The 22,253-nt window shown below is 34.7% G+C and overlaps 3 protein-coding genes across 7 annotated transcripts in view; 2 read left to right on the top strand and 1 right to left on the bottom strand.

Annotated features, from left to right (window-relative positions):
• The first annotated feature begins 97 nt into the window (after nt 1-97).
• Nucleotides 98-2,238, top strand: LOC145730557 (lysoplasmalogenase TMEM86A). The gene is made up of 6 exons (XM_081981812.1): nt 98-308; nt 1,009-1,181; nt 1,239-1,450; nt 1,504-1,610; nt 1,671-1,781; nt 1,830-2,238. Exons 1-6 carry the CDS (start codon nt 264-266, stop codon nt 1,908-1,910), a joined length of 729 nt encoding a protein of 242 aa, XP_081837938.1. The 5' UTR covers nt 98-263; the 3' UTR covers nt 1,911-2,238.
• A 497-nt stretch (nt 2,239-2,735) lies between these two features.
• The window catches only part of spri (Src homology 2 domain-containing protein sprint), a 66,580-nt gene continuing 47,062 nt past the window's right edge, over nt 2,736-22,253 (bottom strand). For 4 of the 5 annotated variants that reach the window (XM_081981787.1, XM_081981788.1, XM_081981790.1 and 1 more), the window contains 16 exons: nt 8,260-8,465; nt 7,684-7,875; nt 7,427-7,632; nt 7,120-7,370; nt 6,961-7,066; nt 6,644-6,883; nt 6,303-6,585; nt 5,982-6,248; nt 5,350-5,502; nt 5,079-5,223; nt 4,388-4,662; nt 4,057-4,334; nt 3,683-4,006; nt 3,366-3,629; nt 3,144-3,312; nt 2,736-3,089 (listed from right to left, as the gene is read on the bottom strand). In XM_081981787.1, the coding sequence (XP_081837913.1) occupies nt 2,965-3,089; nt 3,144-3,312; nt 3,366-3,629; nt 3,683-4,006; nt 4,057-4,334; nt 4,388-4,662; nt 5,079-5,223; nt 5,350-5,502; nt 5,982-6,248; nt 6,303-6,585; nt 6,644-6,883; nt 6,961-7,066; nt 7,120-7,370; nt 7,427-7,632; nt 7,684-7,875; nt 8,260-8,465 (3,484 nt within the window). In that variant the 3' untranslated portion in view covers nt 2,736-2,964. Of the gene's footprint in view, nt 3,090-3,143; nt 3,313-3,365; nt 3,630-3,682; nt 4,007-4,056; nt 4,335-4,387; nt 4,663-5,078; nt 5,224-5,349; nt 5,503-5,981; nt 6,249-6,302; nt 6,586-6,643; nt 6,884-6,960; nt 7,067-7,119; nt 7,371-7,426; nt 7,633-7,683; nt 7,876-8,259; nt 8,466-18,897; nt 19,206-22,253 lie in introns of all 5 variants that reach the window. The other variant, XM_081981789.1, reaches the window with a different exon arrangement.
• Nucleotides 8,621-10,646, top strand: LOC145730550 (lipase 1-like). The gene is made up of 8 exons (XM_081981801.1): nt 8,621-8,811; nt 9,079-9,229; nt 9,283-9,457; nt 9,509-9,755; nt 9,803-9,940; nt 9,996-10,080; nt 10,137-10,261; nt 10,392-10,646. The coding sequence occupies exons 1-8, from the start codon at nt 8,710-8,712 to the stop codon at nt 10,569-10,571; spliced, it is 1,203 nt and encodes a 400-aa protein (XP_081837927.1). The 5' UTR covers nt 8,621-8,709; the 3' UTR covers nt 10,572-10,646.

Here is a 22,253-nt window from a genome sequence, read left to right as displayed (position 1 = left end):
AGGACGAGCATATAAATGGAACAATATAATGTAGCATGCGCGTCGTTTAAGCATTTTAGCGATCCATACGATTTGATCGGTAGATGAATTTATTGGAGCAAAATAAAAACAAACAATGCGTGGACTGCAGGGTATGTGTTATCGGTTCGTGCGAATCGTAAACACGCTGTAGAATGATTTTTTTTTGTTCTTTACAAGTGTGCAAAATGCGTCCGATTTACATTGATTTTGTGTAGTAGTGTGTGGACGACCTTTTCGAGGGAATGAGCAGGCAAAAACTAAGAATGGAAAACACTCCCAATAGTAAGGTAAGCAAATGGAGTTTTCTCATTGAATATAGTAGTTTGTTAATGGATGTATTCAAATTTTCGTGACGAAGTTTACGACGCATTTACCGGCTTTTTATTCAGACTTTGCGCCGGCTCGTATCGATTGATTAAAAGTTAATTATTTAATCCAGAAAAGTGAACAGTGTCATTTTAATTTTCCATGTAAAATAACATCTAAATGTTTTCAGATAAAAAATGTCTATACGAGTTAGCTTTATAATAAAAATTATCTATTAATGTAAAACATGTGCATTTTCTAGAATTTTATCTGTGGACAGAATTCAGCTTATACTATAACAAAGCATAGTTTATCATTTTATTAAAAAAACTTTTATAGTGACCTATCTCATGTTTCAGGTATAAAATACCGGTTTAAAGTATTAGCTTTGTTAGATGCATGTTTAGAATTTTTGACTTTCAATAAGTTTACAGTTAAGTTTGTCAAAATTAAAAAGATAATAAAGCAACAAGTGACAATAAGTTGTGCTACTATGCCTAAATGCCAATTCTCAAACTGTTTCCAATAAAACTGATTAAAGCACAAATACAAATAATTCTTAAGTACTTTCTGTATAATCAGTAAAACATTCAAATAATTGTTCAAATCAACTAAACAATGTCGAATGTTAGTAAATTTGCAATTTAACTTGATTCATTTGTACAAATTGTATTGTTTTAGGAACAACCGTCCTGGACAAGCATACAATGCTTCTTTTTCTTTGTGAGCATATATTTTTTGGCGCCACTACTTCACCTGCGAAACACAGAACCATCCGCAAGTGCATTGGCACTAAAATGCTCCCCAATACTATGTTTAGTATATTTTGTAAAAGTAAACGGCCTGGACAGATGGTAATAATTATGTTCAATACATCAATCTGCACTCATTAAAAGTATATCATCTTTCAGGAGCACTAACGAACCCTACTATAACTATTCAAAACACATTTTGTACGGATTGTTAAGTAGTGTCCTAGGAGATGCTCTTTTGATTTGGGACTCGTTATTTATCTATGGAATGATTGCCTTTATAATTGGTCACGTTAATTACATCGTAGCGTTTGGGTTTCTACCTTTAAGAAGTGTTTTAGGGGTAATTACCTACGGAGTAGCATGTGGTGGTAAGTTCTGCGTTTAGTATTTCATATTTATACATTTATGAACCGTTTTTAAGTGATGATCCTCATGTACAAGCAACTATCAGGACTATACTTGTTCGCAATACCTTTTTACACTACAGTGATTGCTACCATGGTTTGGAGAGCAGTAGCTCGGATACTGGTAAAAACAATCAAACCATTTGTTTATCCTAATTAACAATTTTTGGTTAATAATTTTAAGGTGGTAAACTTCAAATACCAACTAGGCACATTTATAGGAAGTGTGCTTTTTGCTTTCTCCGATACCATCCTAGCATTGAACAAGTTTGTTCTGGAATTCGATTATGCTCAAGTAAGCAGAATACCCAAACATGTTAAGTCACTTAACGTAAATTTTCAGAGTGTAATCATGTCTTCGTACTATGCTGCTCAACTACTTATCAGCCTGGGTGTTTTGGATCCTAGACATCCTGTAGATTAAATGGAATTTCCGTATTATGATTGATACAGGGTGGAGTAGTTCAAGTACAGTGTTCTCATCCCTTTTAGAACTAAAAATGTGTTTGCTCATTGTATTGTATATGTCTTGTATTCGTTACTAGACTGCAGTCAATCATCACGTATTTTTAAATATATACAGGGTGAGTAACTTATTAGTATAAATTTTGCTCCAACTAATATTGCGAGATAACTAATTGCAATAATTTGCATGTATTTTAAATTCCCTGATTGAAGATATGATTTATCATTAAAACATCAGCTTTTATAGTAAATTTTCATTCTGTCTGTATCAATGTTCAACATTTTCATTCAAAACACGTCATCACTGAGTGTTGACGTGTTTTTTATGATATTTCTGTCATTTAACTGTAATTATTCAACCCCCCAATTTGCATATGTTATAATGATTGGCACCAAGCAACATGTTGTAATCCTACGTCAAGTAATGCTCAAATCTAATTTTCTAAACTGAATTTATACAAAAATTTATGTGATTATATGTTAGACTTAAGAATAGTTATAATCGGTTGTGTGTCTTTTATTGACTTAAAAAACTAACAATTTTATAAATGTGATGTTAATTAGTTATTAAGAAACCAAATTGGACCTATTGTACTTTTGTGATCCCTTCACTTTAGAAATGTAAGGTTTAGTCTTCCCTTAATTATTTTAAATACGTTTTTTTTAGACCGCACTTATACCTGTACCACCTGTGATCATATCCTAAAAAATTAAGAGTTGATGATGTAAATCAGAAATATATTAAATGTTTGTAATGTAAAAGTGTATGAAATAAAACATCAAATTAAGAATATATTAATTTTAGTACAGCTTTGTATAAATAAAAAAATGGATTATTACAACACAATTCACAGTAGTAGATTGTTGCAATATAGTAGAGAACGGTATGTAAAAACTGTTAAATATCAAAAGTTACATAACTTGTTCGTTTCGTGTACAGTTTGATTGAATATTACAAGAGTATATTATATACAGAATAGAAAAATAGAACAAGACTCGAGATAAAAAAATGACTAGAGCTTGAGCTTGTCCTGGTTAGGCCACGCTATTTTAGCGTCGATTCGCTTGTAGGCTAACATGGTGTGTTTTCCTTCCTTCATAAAGTCCTGAGGACATTCGTTGTCCATTAACATGGTTTCTACAAAAATTGCATTACATTTTCAACTCAGTTCAAAAGAAAAAAACAACTTACCTTCCCCATCAGTCAACCTATAGAGAGCATAATCTTGAGGATTGGTAATTCGGGCTTTGTGAGCAATAATTTTGCAGACTTCTTTCGTGGTCATTTGAGGTCTTGCCGGAACTGTTTTTGTCAAAATTGAACCGTGAAGCTCGTCAGGCACCACGACTTTTAACACCGACTGTAAAAATACAATTTTATATCCCAGAAAAATAGTAAAGAATCAAAACTGACGTCATTTTCAACGTGGTTTTTGTTGTTTTCTTCACAGCCCTTTTTGAAGTTTTTAAGTACATGCACCGCCGACGACAAGGTGGTCAAATAGTAGCCACCTTCTCCCGAAAATAGGGAGGGATGGAGAAGTCCCCACATGTATTCCGCTTCGATTTCGGCGGTAACAAAGTTGGTTTTGACCAGAACCCAAACGAATATTGGCAAAAAATCGTCGGCACCCAGCTGTACGGACCTTCCTGAACCTGTCAGTTGACCAGTCTTGACCTGAAATTTTCAATTTTAAAAATCACACTAAATCTGGTATAAACGAGTCCTACCGAATTGAAAATAATGGCAATTGCAGCCAATAAGTTTTCCAACTTTTCCAAAGGCGAATCGACCTGTTGAAGTCTCTGAACGTAATGCGATATCCTATTGAGCACAGTTTCAGAAGGCAGTGTGATTTTCGGCTTAATTCCCAGCTCGCTGTTTGGTCTCCCCGATGCGAATTGTATATTATCAGCTAATAACCTTATGGCTCCAGTCTTTGTGTAGTAATCAAAAAATAATTTTTGTAGATGAACCTTTAGAGGCCTGACCACCAATTTGTGCATAACACCCTCTAGAATGGCGTCCAAATTCAGAAATTCTGTTGACTTCAGCTAAAATAACAAAACATGTCAAAACGTCTAGAAGAACATTAATAACTTACTTTGTTTCTCTCTCTCTCAATTTCTTTGTAGAATCCTTTCTCTCCATGTTTCACCAGATAATTTTTCATACCGGACATAAATTGCCTCATGTTCCTCATTACGATCTGAGGGTTGGTTTCCTTAGATTCGCATGTGCAGGCTATAAAGTTATCTATGTTTTGAGCAAATGTAGTACTTTTATCTTGCGATAACTCCAAGGCGTAACTTCGAATCGCACTCCCTACAGCCTTGGTAGGACCATGGTCTCCGTTTTTCATGTCTTCGATATTGTGCGAAGCTACAATACAAAACACATCACTAAACTCTCTTGCAAACAGAACTGACACTTACATATTAACGGTTCTAAACGTTCTTTAAAACTGCGCGTCCTGTTGATAGAAGCGCATTTCATTTTTTGCGAGGTAACAATCTCAGAATACGACTCATCCGTTTCAGTTATGACCTGATGCGGTTCCGCCCACGGATCAGAAAACTCAGTAATTTCACTTATTTCTGAGGGAGGCGGTCGTGGATTTCGCCTTTCCAGATCTACATTGTCGTACGCTGATATTCGGCATCGTTCGTCGTCGGTGCTCATTTCAAAAGTCGTTCGGATGTCTGGATATCTGGATCACATAAAACTGACATTAGCCACTCTTATTAATGCGTTTATGAACTGATGTGAATAATCGCCTATTGGAAAATGTTCGAGTTTATCGTCCAAAAATAACTTTTATAAATACACAGTATACAAAATTTGGCACGTAAATGTTCGTGATATCAGAAAAAAAGGTTAACAAAAGGTTGCTTCTACAATCATTGTTTTCGTCATGAAAACGATTTAGAATGATTTACAATAAAACTCTATTTTTATGGGTGAGAATAGATAATTTTTCTGTAATTATAGTTGTATTAACTAAGATTGTATCAAAAAAATCAAAAACCTTTACAAACAATTATTTGAGTAATTATAACTACTTTGGTTCTAAATCAAAAACTTGTAAATTCCTCTGTGATTGTAGATAAAAAAAAGGTATTTTACCTATTTGAGATCATATCGTGTAAGGTAGTTCTATCGTCCGAACTATCAGGAGTGTAATCTAAGGAACTTAACAGATTTGGAATAGTAGGCCAGTCAGAATCGTATTCTGGATCGCTGGATTCCATGTTAATGTCAGCCTCGTTAGCTAAAACATAGAGAATAATTACTAAACTAACTCTATTTTGTCACGGTTGTTGAAATATCCAAAGGAAAAACGCCCAAACAAATAGGTACGTTTCAAAATTAACTAAATTTAGAGATTTTTACTTACTGACAAACTTCCATCCATTGTCCACTTGCCACGTATCGTTCCCATTGGTCTTTGGTTTGATAAACGGTGGAAGCACTGGTTTGGCTTCCGGTTTTTTAAAGCCCAAAAATCGCTGCTTTGGACTGAGATTATCAACCGACGACGAGATTAGTCCTACAATAAACATTGAGTGTATTCCTTTCATATAATGTTGAAATTTTACACTAACTACTACTATGCACAGCAGAAAAATGTCTTCTCATGTTTACAGAAATTAATATAAAATTACAATCGTATTGCAAAAGGTTGAAATACACACGAAAAGTACTGTGACTCAAACCATCAGCAACTGAATGCAAACTTACAATAAACAACATCAAAACTATTTGATAAGATAAGATTGTTGGCTTATTTAGTGAAAAAAAGTCAATGTTTATTTTAAATCTTTAACAAACAATGGGATTAATGGGTCAAATTTGAGATTTATGAAATATGTTAGTTAAAGAAACTTTACCTGACACATTTATATCGTTCAAAATAGAAAAAAAGCATCAATACTAAATAGAGAAGACCCAGCAGAGGATAGAATGTAATAACTCGTTAAAAAGGGTACTTAAAGTAAACTTTTTTAGAAGAGGTAATTAATACTTTACCTCCTTGTAGGTCAACAGCATCTTCTACACGATCCAGACCTGGACTCAAAGCTTTCAAAGAATTCAAACCTGGTGGATTGGAATGTCTGTGATGAAGTGGTATTCCGGGAGCCGGTCTGTAAGCAATTCTTTTCGGTATGGCTTGTTGCAAAGAACTCAAAGAATCGGCAGGTTCTGCGTAAAACGGACTTTGTTGCTTCACCAAATTTGGACTGGCCAAATCTGGGGTTTGAGTTGATTCTAAGCTTGGAGATTGGATGTTGGGTGCTAAAACCCGAATATATATAATTGTTTATTGACAAATTAGAGTGAAAAGCGTACTTTTGAGAGAATTGTTAAGTACTGGGGTGCTGCATACGCTGCGTTGCACTGATCCATTTTGAGATGAATCGGTAGGAATCAAGATATTGTTGTTGAGTGATACAATATTGGTAGGTGTGTGTTGCAGCAAATCTGGAGATGCCAAATTGCTGCTTCCGTTGTTGTTACTTTTAGATTTTACCAAAGTACCGTCATTAGTCCACACGTCTTCGTAGTCACTGATTTTGTCACCCAGACCGCTCTTGTAATAGAGCATTGTTGGTGAATCAATGATGTCACTTTCCTATAGGTTATACAAATATTAATGTGGTGATGACTCTAGGAATACTCTGACAATCTACCTGATAGTGTTTGGATATCTTAGGTTTGGTCCTTTTGCTCTGTCTGGCTCCTTTGCTAACTGACAAAGGGGACAACGTGTCGGGGGATATAATACTGTCAGAACTGGGAGACAGAACTGAGTTTGGTGAAGTCAAATTGTTTATACTTTTGTTTCTAATACTGCCTCTAGATGAAATGGTTGAATTGTTGCATTGACCCTCTGGTGACATTCGTTTAGGCTCGCAATGAATCAGTTCAACCTAAGAAAAAACATATTTTTGTTCATCATTCTAAATCTGACTTATTGATTTGAAATACAGTAATACGGACAACTTACTTGAGAAGGGGTGGGTTTTTCATTGCTGGGACTTTGAGAATTGACACTGAAAGTCACGGTAGTGGTAACGGTAAAGTTGTTTTGTGGAGTTGTTGGTTTGGACCATCTGCAATAACATTCAAGCTTATTTCTAGTTAGTCTAGGTACACAGACATTTACCTTGGTGGAGGTGGTGGAGGGTTTTTCCCTAAAGAATCACTCTTTAGGGAACTCATACTCCTCATAATTTCCGATTTTTGAGGGTCGTTTTTATTGAGCAAATTTAAAGTGTTGGGTCTTGTGGGTTTGATCTGAACTGGTGTCGATGGTTCTGCTTGTTTAAAGGTGCTCATCAGTGGGTTTAAATTGAGCACTAGGTCGGCATCAGGACTTGATGCTGCTGATGGTGGAGGGCTGTAGCTCCAGAACTCCTAAACAGAAAATCTATTTGTAAGAATTCTATTCATAAAAAAAAAATCAACTGTACCTGTCCTAATAAAGCCAAAGAAGACAACTGTTGCCTGCTCTTTGATTCTCTTATTGCTTTTGGTAACGTTAATTGAACTGGTAGCTCATCGCAACAACTTGCGTAGTGAGCAATAAGAGCGGCCATATCCACGAAACGATTTTCGCTAGTTTCTAGACCTAATCTTCCTTCAGAACTGTGTATTAGATAGTGCTCGATGTAAGGACCTAAACCCATCATTTTAATGACTTTGCGTATAGTTTGAGTTTGTATCTCACCTTTATCAGGTGGCAGTCTCACAGATAAAGCCATGGTGTCCGATTGAGACGATTTTCTCACCACAAAGCATCCTTCCTCTTTTCCTTGAAGAAGATGAAACGCTCCGGCTCTTTGTATTCCTGGCAAGAACCAAATCGGATGGGACAGCACTAACCGTTCCATAAGACTAATATCACATGTTGCTCCATAACCTGTTGAAAACATAATAATAAAAGTAACTATATATCATCACAACTGACAAAAGTTTATAAAAACAAAATTTTACATATTTTATAAATGTTATGTGGTTTGATAAGTATTGCTATCAATTTTGGAATAAATGTGGTTTTCACTTACAGATAAGAAATCATAGTTTTCACTTTGTTTATTGATACTAATGTTAATGAATTTTTAATAGGTACTGGTATACAAGGTCATCTAAACGACACTTATAAGGACATTTTGTGAAGTGCAAATTGTTCACTTAAAATCTATTAAGACTTAACAGATCTTTGAAATCTTATCAGAACTGACAATTGATTTTTAGCCATTTTCTACTTGAACATATTTATTTAATATTTAAATATTGCAAGTACCTTCTTCTTCACTTCTTTCGCTACTAGCATCTGATCCTCCATTGGAAGAAATCAAAGATTCACGTGAAATGGATCTCGACGATGGTAAAATCACCGGTGGTGGTGCTATAGCTCGTAGCGGTGGTGGTGAGGGTGAGGGGGCTCCAACTTGAGGACTTTGGCGAGTGTTTAAATCCTGAAGGTAAGGTTCCAGAAAGGACTCATTTCTTAAAAGAAAAATAATAATATTAAAATCACAAAATAAATTTTAACACTTAATTTATTAACTTGGATAGTAAATGTGCGCAAAAAAAAATACAGTTTCTTGATACGGTTGATAAAAGAAACTAAAATATGCGGTTTCGAACCAATTATTCCTGGTTTTGGTTCAAAGTGCAGATTCAAAGCAGGTCAACTTTGCTTTAGTATTCTATGACCGAGTGATAAAACGCGATAAACACAGTTAACAATATGTTTAAAACTGGGTTCAAAATTCTCATAATAGCACTTTGTGTGTATAATTGGAAATGGTTTGTGCCAAAATCATTCTATGAAACTAAAATCGGAAACATCGTAAGTACTTATCAAATAAAAATGTATCATGGTGATTTATAGAAAAATCTTATTTTCTACTCTAGTCAAACTCTTGAAATGCATTTCAAAGATTTTATTTATTGTGGCCTCAATGTGCCACCTTATCCCACAATTTATGTGTTACATCCATTATTCTCTTGCAACATTATAAGCTCTCGAGCCGAACCTGTTTTATAAATATCCTGGGAAATGTGGCAAGATGCTTTTCCGTCCACTCTGTGACAATAATTACAATATTTTTTTAAGGACGATTTCTTAAAATCTCACGGCTACCTATTTGAAGAACATGAAGTTCGTACAAAAGATGGATATATCTTAACAGTTCATAGGATACCTCGTGGACGATATAATGTAGTAGATTCTGAAACATCCAGGCCGGCAGTACTTTTAATGCATGGTATTCTTATTACTTTTCTTCTAAAACGTTTTAGTATTTTATCCTTTTAATAGGTTTAATGCTCAGTTCTATAGATTGGGTAGTACAAGGTCCTAGAAAGTCGCTGGGTCTAGTTTTAGCCGATTCCGGATATGACGTTTGGCTAGGCAATAACAGAGGAAACAGGTACTCGCGCAAGCACATCAAACTAGATCCCGAAGCAGACAAAGCACAGTTTTTCAATTACAGGTAAATTCTTAATCTAAATCTAATTTAAATTAATTACGGAATTAATTAAAGTTACCACGAAATCGGACGCTACGACTTGCCGGCCATGATTAACCACGTAATTAACATAACTGGACACAAACAAATATCATATGTGGGGTTTTCCCAAGGAGTAACTTCATTCTTTGTAATGTCAGCCTTAAGGCCCCAATACAATAAGAAAATTTTGCTTATGAACGCTTTTTCTCCTGTGACTGATATGGTTAACGCTTCTAGCCAAATCTTTAATCTGTTAGGAACCTTTCCAAAGATTTTAAAGGTAAGTCATTATATCATACTTAGAATAGCTTCAATTGTATATTTTAGGTTGCTGAACTGATTGGTTGGCATGAAATGTTTAATATTGATACCAGTCCACGATTTAGAATGATTTGCCAGAGCAGAATAATTTGCAACTTCATCTTCAAATTATTGGGTGTGTCAGAGTTCCAGATGCCTGATCAGGTTACTGTCTATTTAATTTTTCACAAAAACGTATCGAAATAGTTACTTTTTGCAGAAAATGCAAATGACTATATTGTCAAATTGGCCTGCAGGGATCTCTTTGAAACAGATCAAGCATTACGTTCAAGGCATAGAAACGGGTAAAACTCAAACACCAAACCCTAAAACCGAAATTAACGAACCAAACTGTTTTTAGGACTCTTTGCACCCTATAATGAAAACGCCACGGCCGTAAAACCCGAGGATTCATACAATTTGACGAAAGTGACTGCTCCCACTGTTATATATTATGGGGAAAGAGACAATCTCGTAAATCAGCTGGTAAGTTTTTGAATAGAACGACCGTAAAATCCAAACTTTTGGCTTTTTTAAAGGCAGTTGAACGTAATTTACGACAGTTGCTATAAAAGTCAACTTGTGTCGCGTAGATAATTAATTTTTCGTTTACCAGGAACTCCAGAAACTAGTCGCCAAACTACCGAACGTGAAGAGAGTGTTCAAAATACCGTTTCCTAGGTTTAATCACTTGGACTTTCTTTGGGGCAACGATATTGAACTTACCATTAGGGAAACGTTGAGACTGTTGAACCAATATAATAAAATACCATACGTTTCTCGTTTTAAAAATTGATTGGTACCTGTTTGTTTGTCATTTTTGTGTTTTATTTGTATTATTTTAAATTAAAAAGGTGCTTATGAATTTTAATGTGGAGTTTATTACTCTCAAGTGCCAATAAAGCAATGTAAACTACTCGTCAAAATGGTTTTTACTTAAATTGACTGGTGTTAAGTGTAATTTTGATAATCTCGCTGCTGAAGAAAATGTTTAATTGTCAACAGAATTATTACAATCAAGACAATCAATTTGAAGAAACAGTCGCTGAAAAAATTTTGTTGTTTCATTCTTTTTGACGAGTAGTTTATATTGTATGTATGATTTAGACCATCTTATTAAGTTGATATATTTAACGATTTTTTTGTATAAGAAAGGAAAGGAACATTCCAACCTTTTGAATTGCCAAACATCCAGAAAATCCCACTTTGCCTCCAATTAACTGTCCTTAACAAATTTGTGTTTTCTTATAGCATGAAGGACAAAAAACTTACTGTAATATTGGTAAAAACAGCTGTAAAACTTATCCTATATTAGATCCAATATGAACCAGACATTCTTAGGCGGATTGCCAAGTTAACCAGGAAGAAACCACTCAACCTTGTGCAGAAATGCGATACTTCAGACACACATACATGAGCTATTTATTATTGTTCCCGTAAACAGGTGGCAAAACTGCCATTTTACACACCATCAAACCGATCGTTAATGCAGTTATAAAACAATTTAATTGACGCTATCGAAATATTGATCTTACCCAATTCAAGAGTGCTCAACAGCAGCGCAGCCGGTCAGAACGAAAATATTTTAGTCGCATGGAATATGACTTGGAATGTTTGCGGGTCGCAGATCACTGTGGCCTTCGGATTGCCAAGAAACTTTTAAGATGTGACAAAAATAGAAAGAACCAGGAAATGACTAAGCCGAAGAAAAGTACATTTAACATTCTGTATTGATCTGTTGTTAATTCGGCAATGTAGTTTGTTTACGCAATTAAGTTGATTGTTTTCTGCCTTTATTGCGGAGTTTACGTTGCTCAACACAATTAGACAAATAATTGCGTTTAATTGCGAACTATTTAGCAATGAGCAAAACCGGTCCTCCTGGACCAGTAATACCCGGAAAAAAAGATTGAAAACTAACAGCAAAAACCTCTTCAACCGTGAAAATAAGAACCGAGTTAGTAATTTGAACATTCTAGTCAAATTCGACAGGAGTCTGCCGGTTAATCAATCTGAATGCGGATGACTGGACATTTAACCAGTTTTAATTGAATTCTTTTGGATGTCTCGTCGTCTGAAGCAGACTTGAAAATTTGGCTAGGCGCCACGAAGGAGTGTTTTCGTTGTATTCACTTTAAATTATTGTTTAACTGCTTTAAACATAAAGAAAAATGTAAGTAAAATAAAAAATTAAGCAGTGAAAAAGAAAAAGTGAATGTAAAATTAAACATCATAATAATGAAATGAAATAGACTCTCTTTTCTGATTCTGAAATATTTCTAAAAGTATAAATCTTTGCAATTAATCTACAAGAGAAAAACGAGGACTATTTAAATTCCGCATACGTTCCGGCAAACCCATTTCGTTCAAAAAAGATAGGAGGAAGCAAGAAAACTTTTCCGTCAACCGTCATTATCAGAGTATCATCAATAAGGCTTAACGGCCGCCCGAAGCTTTTTAATGCCATTAATAAAAAGTATTGACAGGCAAACCTTAACGGATGTCGTCACTAATTCTTAAGATTCTCTATTGATTTTCGACTGTTCCAGCATCAGGACGTAAGAAACTCGAAGGATAAATCGAATGGAATATTTGAGTAACGCCTCACTAATCGCGGTTAACACTCTATTTGTTTTTTAATGTTCAGTCTTTAGAATGCTTTCTCAAATCAGACACGTATTTAAAAATTAACCAAATTCTGAAATTAAAATTGAAATGATCCATCAGCGTCAAAAATGAAGAGCAGAAAAATGTGTTTACACTAGAAATTGTGAAAGAAGACTGACTGATATCAAAGGCCAACATATCAAAAAGAAGAAAAAAGTTACTTTTAGTTAGTTACCCTTTTCTTCTTTAGGATATGTTAGTTCTTCATCAGCGGAAAAATCCATTTTTGGAAATTTACCGCAAAATTACTTCATGCTTAAAGGAAAATTTTCCATGATAGGGAAAACAACTGTTAAACTTGTCATTGATATTATCAAACTTATCATTCTTTCTATTGAGATAATTTAAGACATCTAACCGCCATTTGGACCGTCATACTTGAAGCATAGCTTAAGTTAAGTGTGGTTTAGAGTGCGACTTTTTTCACCTGTACGGTCACAGTCTGACCCACACTTAAATTAAGCTCGGCCTACAAAACGACGGTGCAAACGGAGTTAAATGATTGAAAGTACATTAAACTTTATTTGAATTGATATTGGATTGTTGTACAATTATTATAATTAAAAAACGAATTATTTTTGAATTTTCAGATTTTCCAATTTTTTTTCAGAAAATTACCGGAAACTTTCTGAAAAATGTTGTATACCTAACCTCAACACATTTCAAAATAATATGAATTTTGAAAAAAATATTATTTATAAATTTATCCCTTCTGGACAACACATTCCCGGTATAAAGGCTTTAACCTTTCGGTAGCGTCACATTTCTACTATATATAGTATACAGGGTGATCAAAAGACAATTTCAAGGGCTACAAATTGGTATATTGAACCACCCTGTAACTGTCAAAATTACAGAGTTATTTATGGACTGCCTCAGTAAAAACTGTCAAAATCAAACAACTCAGTTTTAACAGTAAATAACTCACTTATTCGACGTGTTAGGTAAAAACACTATACAGGGTGGTCAAAAGAGAATTTCAAGTGCTAGAAATTGGTATATTGAACCACCTATAATTGCCAAAATAACCGAGTTATTGACAATACAATGGAGTAGTTTACAGGGTGATTCAATGAATTTTTAACATCCTTGTAACTTGTTTAATTTTCATTTTTTTATAAAAAAATACCAAATATGAATCTTGTCTATATTTGCATATACTTTATACCTAGATAATCCATCAGTATACAGGGTGTCCCAAATTTAAGTAACAAACCAAGCTTATAATAATTTTTTCAATTTTTGGAATCTACGTCAAATTCTAGGTCTACTTGATGTATTCAATTGTTTTTGCTCTAGAAGCCTTACTTTGACCACCCTCTTCGAAAGCCGAAATTCCCAATTTGAGCAAAATCGCCATAACTCGCTTATTTGAAACACCTTGTATAAACACACCGTATAACAAAAGAAAGCTAATGAACGGGGCTATCACGTGACGTTGAGCGGGCACGACTATGTTGTCCTGTTTAGCCGCTAGAGGGCGTCAAAGTTGACTCTCATTTTTTGCAGTTTTTGCTCAATATCTCAGGAACGTTTCAGGTTAGAGGTCTGAAATGTGGATGCGATACAACCTTTACCTTCTATACACTTTTTTGGTACCAAGCACGGTTTGACTTTAAAACATTTAAAACTAGAATTGTCAAAGCAAATTTTTTTATTTTCAAAATCAACCTCAACTACCTAAATACCTTCAAGTTAACAGAACAAAAATTTAAAAAACAAATTATTTTTGAATTTTCAGATTTTACAATTTTTCCGGAAAATTACCGAAAATTTCTATCCCTGGTTGAAATGATTGACCTGTCCAAATGTCCACGAATATTGAAAGAAGACAGGAACAATTTCAAAAATCAACCACATGTTAAAGGAGAATCAAATTCTATCAGCGTCAGAAAAGAAGAGCAACCACAACTCTGAACTAATTGTAGAAAGTAATTGCAATGCTGAACTTACATAAAAATAATAATACGTTCGAGTGTAAAAAGTCTTAATAATGATACTATTTTAATAATACATGTCAGTATAACTGAAATTATCTAAACAGGCTTCAAACACAAGGCAACTTTCACTTGCTTGTTGAACACATGACCTACCAATTACCACTTCTAAATGAATTTCATTTTTATCTCGTTGCTGTAAAAGGGGATTTTAATTGAATAAAACTCCAATTAGATGTGAGGGCTGGACATTCATTTTATACCCTACTCAGACCTCAAAACCATTCCATTTAAGTCCATATTCAAGTTCCGTTTCACGTTCATAGATATGAATTGATTACCAGACTTAAAAACCACTCTCAGTATGTACGTACTCATATCGATTTTGCCACTTTCTAAAAACCACTTTTTCTAGCATTATAATTATTTTAAAAGTAACAATAACTTAAGGAATCCTTTAACAACAACATTTCAAAGAGTAGAATTTCCAAAAGTTTGGGTAAACGCAGACACAAAGCATATTTTGGACTGGTTTTATTTAATCCTTTCCACGTTAAATAAACATCCGTAATCCTCAAAGAGCAAGGTTTTACCTCTGTTGAGCTTTACTGAAAATCATCCCTTCTCTAACAAAGCAAAAGCTTAGTTAAACGTAAATTTCCAGGATGACTGATAAACTTGGTTAATGAGATTGACTTTCAAATATCTATTAACACAACACAATTTTGCTTTTTTTGTCTCTACTAATTTAATAACCAGAAAGCTGGGTTTTATTACCCCAAAACGCATATTGAATTAACAATTCCCAACATGGTTTTCGTTCGAACGTGGTACAACAGCGGGGATTTTTAATAGCCAACGGAATTGGTTTGACACAAATGGAAAACCAAACGGGCTTTTGGCTAAATTAGATTATTCCCAAAAAAACAGTTTTTCGTTTATGAAGGGGGGTTCGTAATTGCGTTGTTGTCAGTAATGAGCAGATGCCATAATTTAGGCCGATTTATCTAAACAGTCTGATTGTTAAAAGCGCTAATTAGGCGCGAATCAGGTTTTGCGATGATTTATTATGTTTCTCTAATAGCGCTTTTAAGCGGAAATATTCCAGTATTCTCTTACATTGTTGATGGCTTTTATAAAGCCCTGCATAACTGGTTTTAAGTTAAGATTCCATTAAATATCATTTACAATGATTTCCAAAGATTAACAGTTGATTCGTTATTTTAAAGTGGCTTAAAAACTCAGTTGTGACAACTTTACTTAGCAATGTTATGTTATTTTTGTTTTGATTTTTTTAAAAGATATTACACGAACCATTGTCAACTAAAACACTTTTCTGTACAGAACATTAGTTATTGTGTAAAAATCGATTTGTTAACTTAAACCGGTTCTAAGTTAAACCAGATTTGTTAGTCCTATTTAAGTGAGTGATTATTGATAGTAATTTCTATTCCGACTTGCTAAATTACTTTCTCTACTTTCAATCAGTCGAACAATGTTGTTATCATCAATCAAACGGACTTAAGACCACAAAGTGGCAAAACAAGCCCCTAACAGATAAGAAACATTTCGTAATCCGCTTAAAAACAGACTAACCAAACTGAAACGTGGGCACTATACACACAAACTTTAATCCCTTGTTTACCACGGTGCATTTGGTACTGCCATGAAAAGCTGCAGCTGTTGAAAAATCAAAAACTGTGTATCGGATGATCTATAAACTGGTTTCCCTCTGCATTATATCCAACACCTGTTTTATCTAACTTTGACGATTTCCGCATATCAAAACGCTGAAGCAAGTTTTAATTGGACACATCAATTGAGTATGTGTCTTTGTTATCGTGGTTAATAAGTGCCTCATTAATTCCCTTATCAAATGTTCTCTTAATAGTGATACAGACTGGCAGCTTTCCCAGCAAATCGTAAAAGTCGAAAAACAAGCTGCTTCTAACGTGGAAATAGGACGGCACAAAAATAACCGGCGCTTTGTGTATCTCAAAAGCTTGGTTATTACAGCAATAAGCTGTGGCGATAAAAAGTAATGCACTTTTCCGCTTCTCACTATTAGATTAAGGCTATTATTCCATTTATTAAAGCTGGAATCTAGTTGACTAATAGAGCCGTAATTTAGTTAGGGTTAGTGCAACTTGGGCGTCCTATAACAGGTTGGTTTATCGTGTAATCAGCAATAGTAGAAAATGACATTATATGAGAAGAAAAGTGTAATCTCCAACGTTGCAATTGTCTTAACAATGTTGCACCTGCAGTGAAACACAAAAGGTCAAGCATTAGCAACAAAGCAATCGTGTGTACCATTAGTAACATTCCAACCACATACCCAACACATTAAAAACCAAAATACCATCAGCACTAAGAAAGGTGAACGTATTCCTCGACGTTCACGACAAGGTGTGGTTACTCATTTAGCAAAGCTGCAGTTCACTCGGAACTAACAATGCCATTGTATTGTATGTAAAAACGAAAAATTGCGTTAATCTATCTTTCAGTCAAGGAAAATTGCACTTTTCCAAGCAGAACTGCGTGCACAGACTAGAAAACCTAATACGTTGTACGCGTGATTGGTTACTACTTTAATACTAATAGATGTGCAATCAAAATAACCATTTTCAAATGCTAAATCTGAACTTTCTATGTTCAGTGTTCTGAATCGGTACAACAAAACTGATTGTGGCAACATCTGCACAAAAACTGTTGCAAAAGACTTTTGAGCACATATTAACAGGAATAATGCAAGAGGCAGATTTTTAAAGTGAACATCTGTTTCGAGTTCATGCTCTGGTTGCAAATAAGTATAATTTTGTTTCGGGTAGGCCAGAGTGGAAAGTGATTCTCCCCTCTGTGTGATTTGAAAAAGTGTCGGTGCCAAAGCATCGAACAACGGAAGAATAATGCGAGATTAGAGAGTAAGGAGCTTACGAGACAAGATCAAAATCGATAATGGCACTATTTTGAATATAAACGACCAGGACGAAAGAGAGAAACTTTTAGTAGGAATGGACTGGACCGATAAGGGACTTATTGAAAAAAGCATTTTGTCTGGTTTCATATTACAGTGACAAATAAAATAGTTTATTTTGTATTACAATTTGCAGGCAAAGTTAGTTAAACGCTGTCACTAGAATGTAATACAATTACCAGAACGAACAAGGAAAAAAATTAAAACCGTGCAAATTTACTGCTGAAAATGCGATACTCATAATTTATCATTTCGATTCAGATTGGTCTCTGGTTTCATTTCCGCCAGCTTTTCAGGTTGAATTTAAATTATTCGAGGATATTTGGATTGAAATGCAAATTACTGTTAATAGAATACCTAATTGGATAATACAATTAACCGTAACAATCAGTTCACAAAGTTAAGAAGTCTGGAGGATAGGAATTAAAACTATCAAGAAATGTATACTGGAATTGATGAATACAAAATGTTAAACTCCTTGTCTGCACAAATATATTATCTGGTAGGCGTACGGAAGTACAAATAATTGAAAGAATAAAATGCACGGCCGATCTCCTCTCCGGAAGTGAATCACATTGAACACGGTTGGTATGCTTCCGCAGATTGCAGGGCAAATCATTTTAAGAGAAATTATGTTAACTTGATCAAAACTTGTTACGCAATGATTTGTATTGTGTAACTGGTTACACAGTGACTAAATCTAACCAACAAAGATCATTAAATCGTTAGGAACCACTTTTGTATTAGATTGAGCGGCAGGTATGTGTATAGAGTGGGATACTAATAAATTAACAGCTTGTTTACTTATTTTATGTATGTTACCACATAGGAAAATTCGATTTAATTTAACATACAATGGGTACATCCCACATAATGTCGGAATTTGTAGTTTATTTACAAAAAAGGAGATTTTTTGGTTATTTACAGGACTTGCGTAAATAAATTCAAATCGACGATTTTGCCGCGTATATGACGTGGACGACTTTCAGCAGTTTTATTGGCTATGGCTGTCTGATGGTTGGCAGCATCTTCCAATCAGCTGATTTATAACCTCAAATGCCAAATAACACGTTTTTTATTTCACTGGACAAAAAGTAATTTGATGTCAATTTGACATAATGTCTTTAATCTAGTGTTGTGGTTAGAAACTTAAAAACTGTAAACATTAAGATACAATAGAATACATTACAAACTGGCAACACGAAAGCGGGCCTAGAAAAAGCTGATGATAGAAGTGGCTCCTAGCACCTAATTGGTTGAAAACCGTCTACGTCATATCTAGCGGGCGTTTTAAATGTTAGTATGAAATTTGAATCTTTTTATTTATTTTTTGTTATGTTAGGCTAAGTATTTTAAAAAATAATAAAATACGTTTTTCATATTTTTTGCGTCCTAATCAAATATGAAATAAACAAAATATGTAGGATGAGCCCATTAGGAACTTTTACTACATTAACAAGTAAACAAACAATTAATGTTATAATTAATTACTACACTCATAAATCAAATTTTTGAGTAAAAAACGTCGGCTACGATCTTACCGTGGTTTAAAATGGCCCAACTCTCCGTACCTCCTCAAAAACGGAGGAGTGGGACCTCCGGTCGAGGGCGTACCGCACCAACTCCTCCTTTTGTTGTCAATGACAAAAGCGGCATTTTCGGTACTCGTTGGCGACAAACACAAACTAGCCCTAGTTCTTGGTAACTGATGGGTGTTGTTATTCGGGCTCCGTAGGTCATTGTCCAATCTTGGCGGAAGTGTTTCAGGTAACATTGTCTCGCGGGTTCGCTTGAGGCACCAACTACGTTTTTGAGGACATGTTTTTTGTCTGTTGCGTATCCGGTTTAACTGAAGAAAGGTTACGACTTGTTAGGGAATTTACAAGCTTCACAATAAATGCAATGTTGAATTTAAGACCTTTAAAACTGACTTCTGCTATCATTGATGAAAAAATCAGTGAGTAGTACATCAAAGTAAAACAAAAGCCGACACCTTATTATTAAAATTCAACCCACATCAAAACCAACTCAATCCTCATCCCCTCCTCGGTTGCCAGGCACATTCCAGCTTGTAAATTAACAGGGAACGTTTAACAGGGACAACTTCAAATTGAGTCGTCCGGCCAAATCCACGGCGGATGAGAAGTAGGTCGTGCCTCAAAGAAATATGGCCGGATTTGTTTGGATGAAAAATGGTGACGTCACTCGGACACTTTGAGGGCGCCTCCAAAGTGGATTTAGTTCATTTAATTTAGTTTTGAAGTGAAGGGAGTATAGATTTATTGGTTTCGTGGGGCTTAGACTGGTAAAGCTTTACGAGGAAACGAAGTTTTAAATTAAATCACTAAACCCTCTGTAGAGTGGCTTTGACTACTCCAGCTTGAATGTACTGAACAATAGATGCAGCATTAAATCCACGTAAATCAAAAAGTTGTTTTAATAAAATTTTACTGTAGTGAAAGTACAAACATTTTCTGCTAATACTACAGTTAACCTAATTTAAATGCATTCCTTACACCTAAATATTTATGTGATGTTAATTTAATATTTGCAGTGATGGTATCTTACAAAATGTGTTTAGTTTTGAAAGTAGTATTATGCAAGTGGCATGAAACATGTTTCAGTTATCATATTATATTTATGTGCTGAAACTAAGAATGAACCTATCAACAACAATACAGATAAATAACCGTATGAGCTTGGTCTTGTTTATTCGCATTCCAGTGTGGTCATAAATTTAATAAACACATACACAGCATGCAAACGATTAATTATTGTTGTTGTTAAAGGCGAGGGAGATTGTCTGCCAAATGTCTGTGGAAAATCGTATGAGTTAAAGCAAACATTCATCCTATTCACTTTCGATATAGCCTGATAGGAATGTGCTGTAATTGCTTGTCCAGAATTACCTTTCAATAAGCAATAACTCTGCTACCGTTACCGTTAATCTTGTCGTTGGATATGCCATTACTTGTAATGGATATGGCTGGTTATTAACACTATAAATCAGAGAGCCTCAAAATTAATAACACGGAAGTAATCGCTTCAAAGGATCTTGTCGCCTTTGGTCAATATAACTGCAGCCTTTTTGGGTCAACTAATGTCTCGCTTTTTGCGGAGTCAATGGCCTAAACAAAAATAAAAATGATTGAACCTTTTACATCTCGAAAGTAAATCCCAGCACCCCTTGTTTAGGCGGAAGTGTTTCAGTGGCAAGAAAAATGATTTCATACATAAATATGTTTAGTAGAAGGTCTAATGCTGAGAAGTGAATTGACATCAAAGGAAAAGGTCTAGAGATTGCCCTCAGGATAATTGCACAAGTACACGGACTATCATGTAAAGTGTATCAGTCTTTGTGTGTTTACTGAATATCCTACAAAGCCCTTTTAAGGTTTCCGAAACCTAAGGAAGTAAAACGACAAGCTATGTTCGTTTCCCCACCGAACTGGGGAATTCGTTTGATCCGGGCGAATTCAATTTTACGTCAGTCGCCCATAAATTCAAAAATGAAATTGCCATTTCTTTTCATATAAAACTGCAAGTTGGAATTGCTTGTAAAAACTTCAGGGATAAGAAATTTGTTTCGGATTTATCATGGCGCTGAAGACTGAAGCTATATTTTATGGAGAACACAAATGGATGCGCATAGAAAATACAACAGGACAATCGGACAATAACAATAAATCCGCTTTTTACCGTCGATCTACTAGATGCAAAGAGACTTTAAACTATAGTGAACACTACATTCGCGGAATGCAGTATTTTATTACAGTTCAAAAGGCTCGGACAACATAAACAATAGATTTACGGATTTATATTGTATGTGATTGATAAAATCGTTACATTGCATTAACGAGTTTAACCCGACGATCCGTGACAAATTTGCATTATAAATCTGGCGCAGACTTCCTGTTAATGGCCGGTTCCATATTGTTTATAAAGCTTCTGCAGCTGCCGGTTTTTCCATGTAGAATGATTGCGGTATGGTACTCGAAAGGGGTACATGTCATTAATGGTAGCATAATTGCATGGTGCCTTTTCCGTTCCTTGCTGACGGAAAAATTGCTGCTTTTTAGAGAGCGAATCAATCAAGTTAATAAAGTTGAATTAAGGAGTGAGTAATCCCCAATAATTGTAAACTGCCAGAGACATTACAAATGAATTCAATTATCCCACACATATTGTTGACTTTATGTCAAATTTATGGTGAAGTATAACTATAAAATAAATTGATAATGAGCCATTAGGACAGAACAACGGCTTGCAATATTTAATGACTGAATTGATCTATAGAATTTTACATAATTCATGTCACCAGCAGGAAAATATACACCAACTATAATAATATATAAAAACCCCTACTAACACTGTGGTTAGGACTGTTTAATTAACCGGATGATTTACTCTTTAACGTTAATTGTCTACTTTATAGCTTGATGTTGTTTAATAAACAGCTTTTATGGATCATTTATGATGGTCTTGATTAACTAGGTTAATAAAATAATAATTTAACAACGATTAAAAAGTGTTGCTTTTATTGATACATTTCACTTTAGCTGTCGAGGTCAGTGTATGCTAATTTAAATCTTGACCTTACCAGTTGTTTGCAATGGTAAAGTATAACAGAGCGATCACAGTAAAGAAGCTGTCAACACTTTTTCTAAAAACTGCTTAGAAAAACAATCAAAGAAACGGCTAATGGACAGTTTTAAGGCCATATGCACCACATGTTGCAAAAATGATGTAATCTAAATTATGTCAAGCTTTCTGCTTAGGAAGCAGAATGGAATTTGCTGAAACGTGTTTTTAAGTTACAACTAGTAGTAGAAGAGTACGTGTTACTACACTTGGCAGTTAGCCCGGAATTATTACATAACTACATCAGATTATTAAG

The sequence above is a fragment of the Ips typographus genome, linkage group LG6, assembly GCF_016097725.1.
Source record: "Ips typographus isolate SLU linkage group LG6, UJ_Ityp_2.0, whole genome shotgun sequence".
Classification (NCBI taxonomy): Eukaryota; Metazoa; Arthropoda; class Insecta; order Coleoptera; family Curculionidae; genus Ips; species Ips typographus.
Note: the sequence above shows the minus strand (reverse complement) of the source record. Positions and strands in the feature narration are given on the sequence as shown.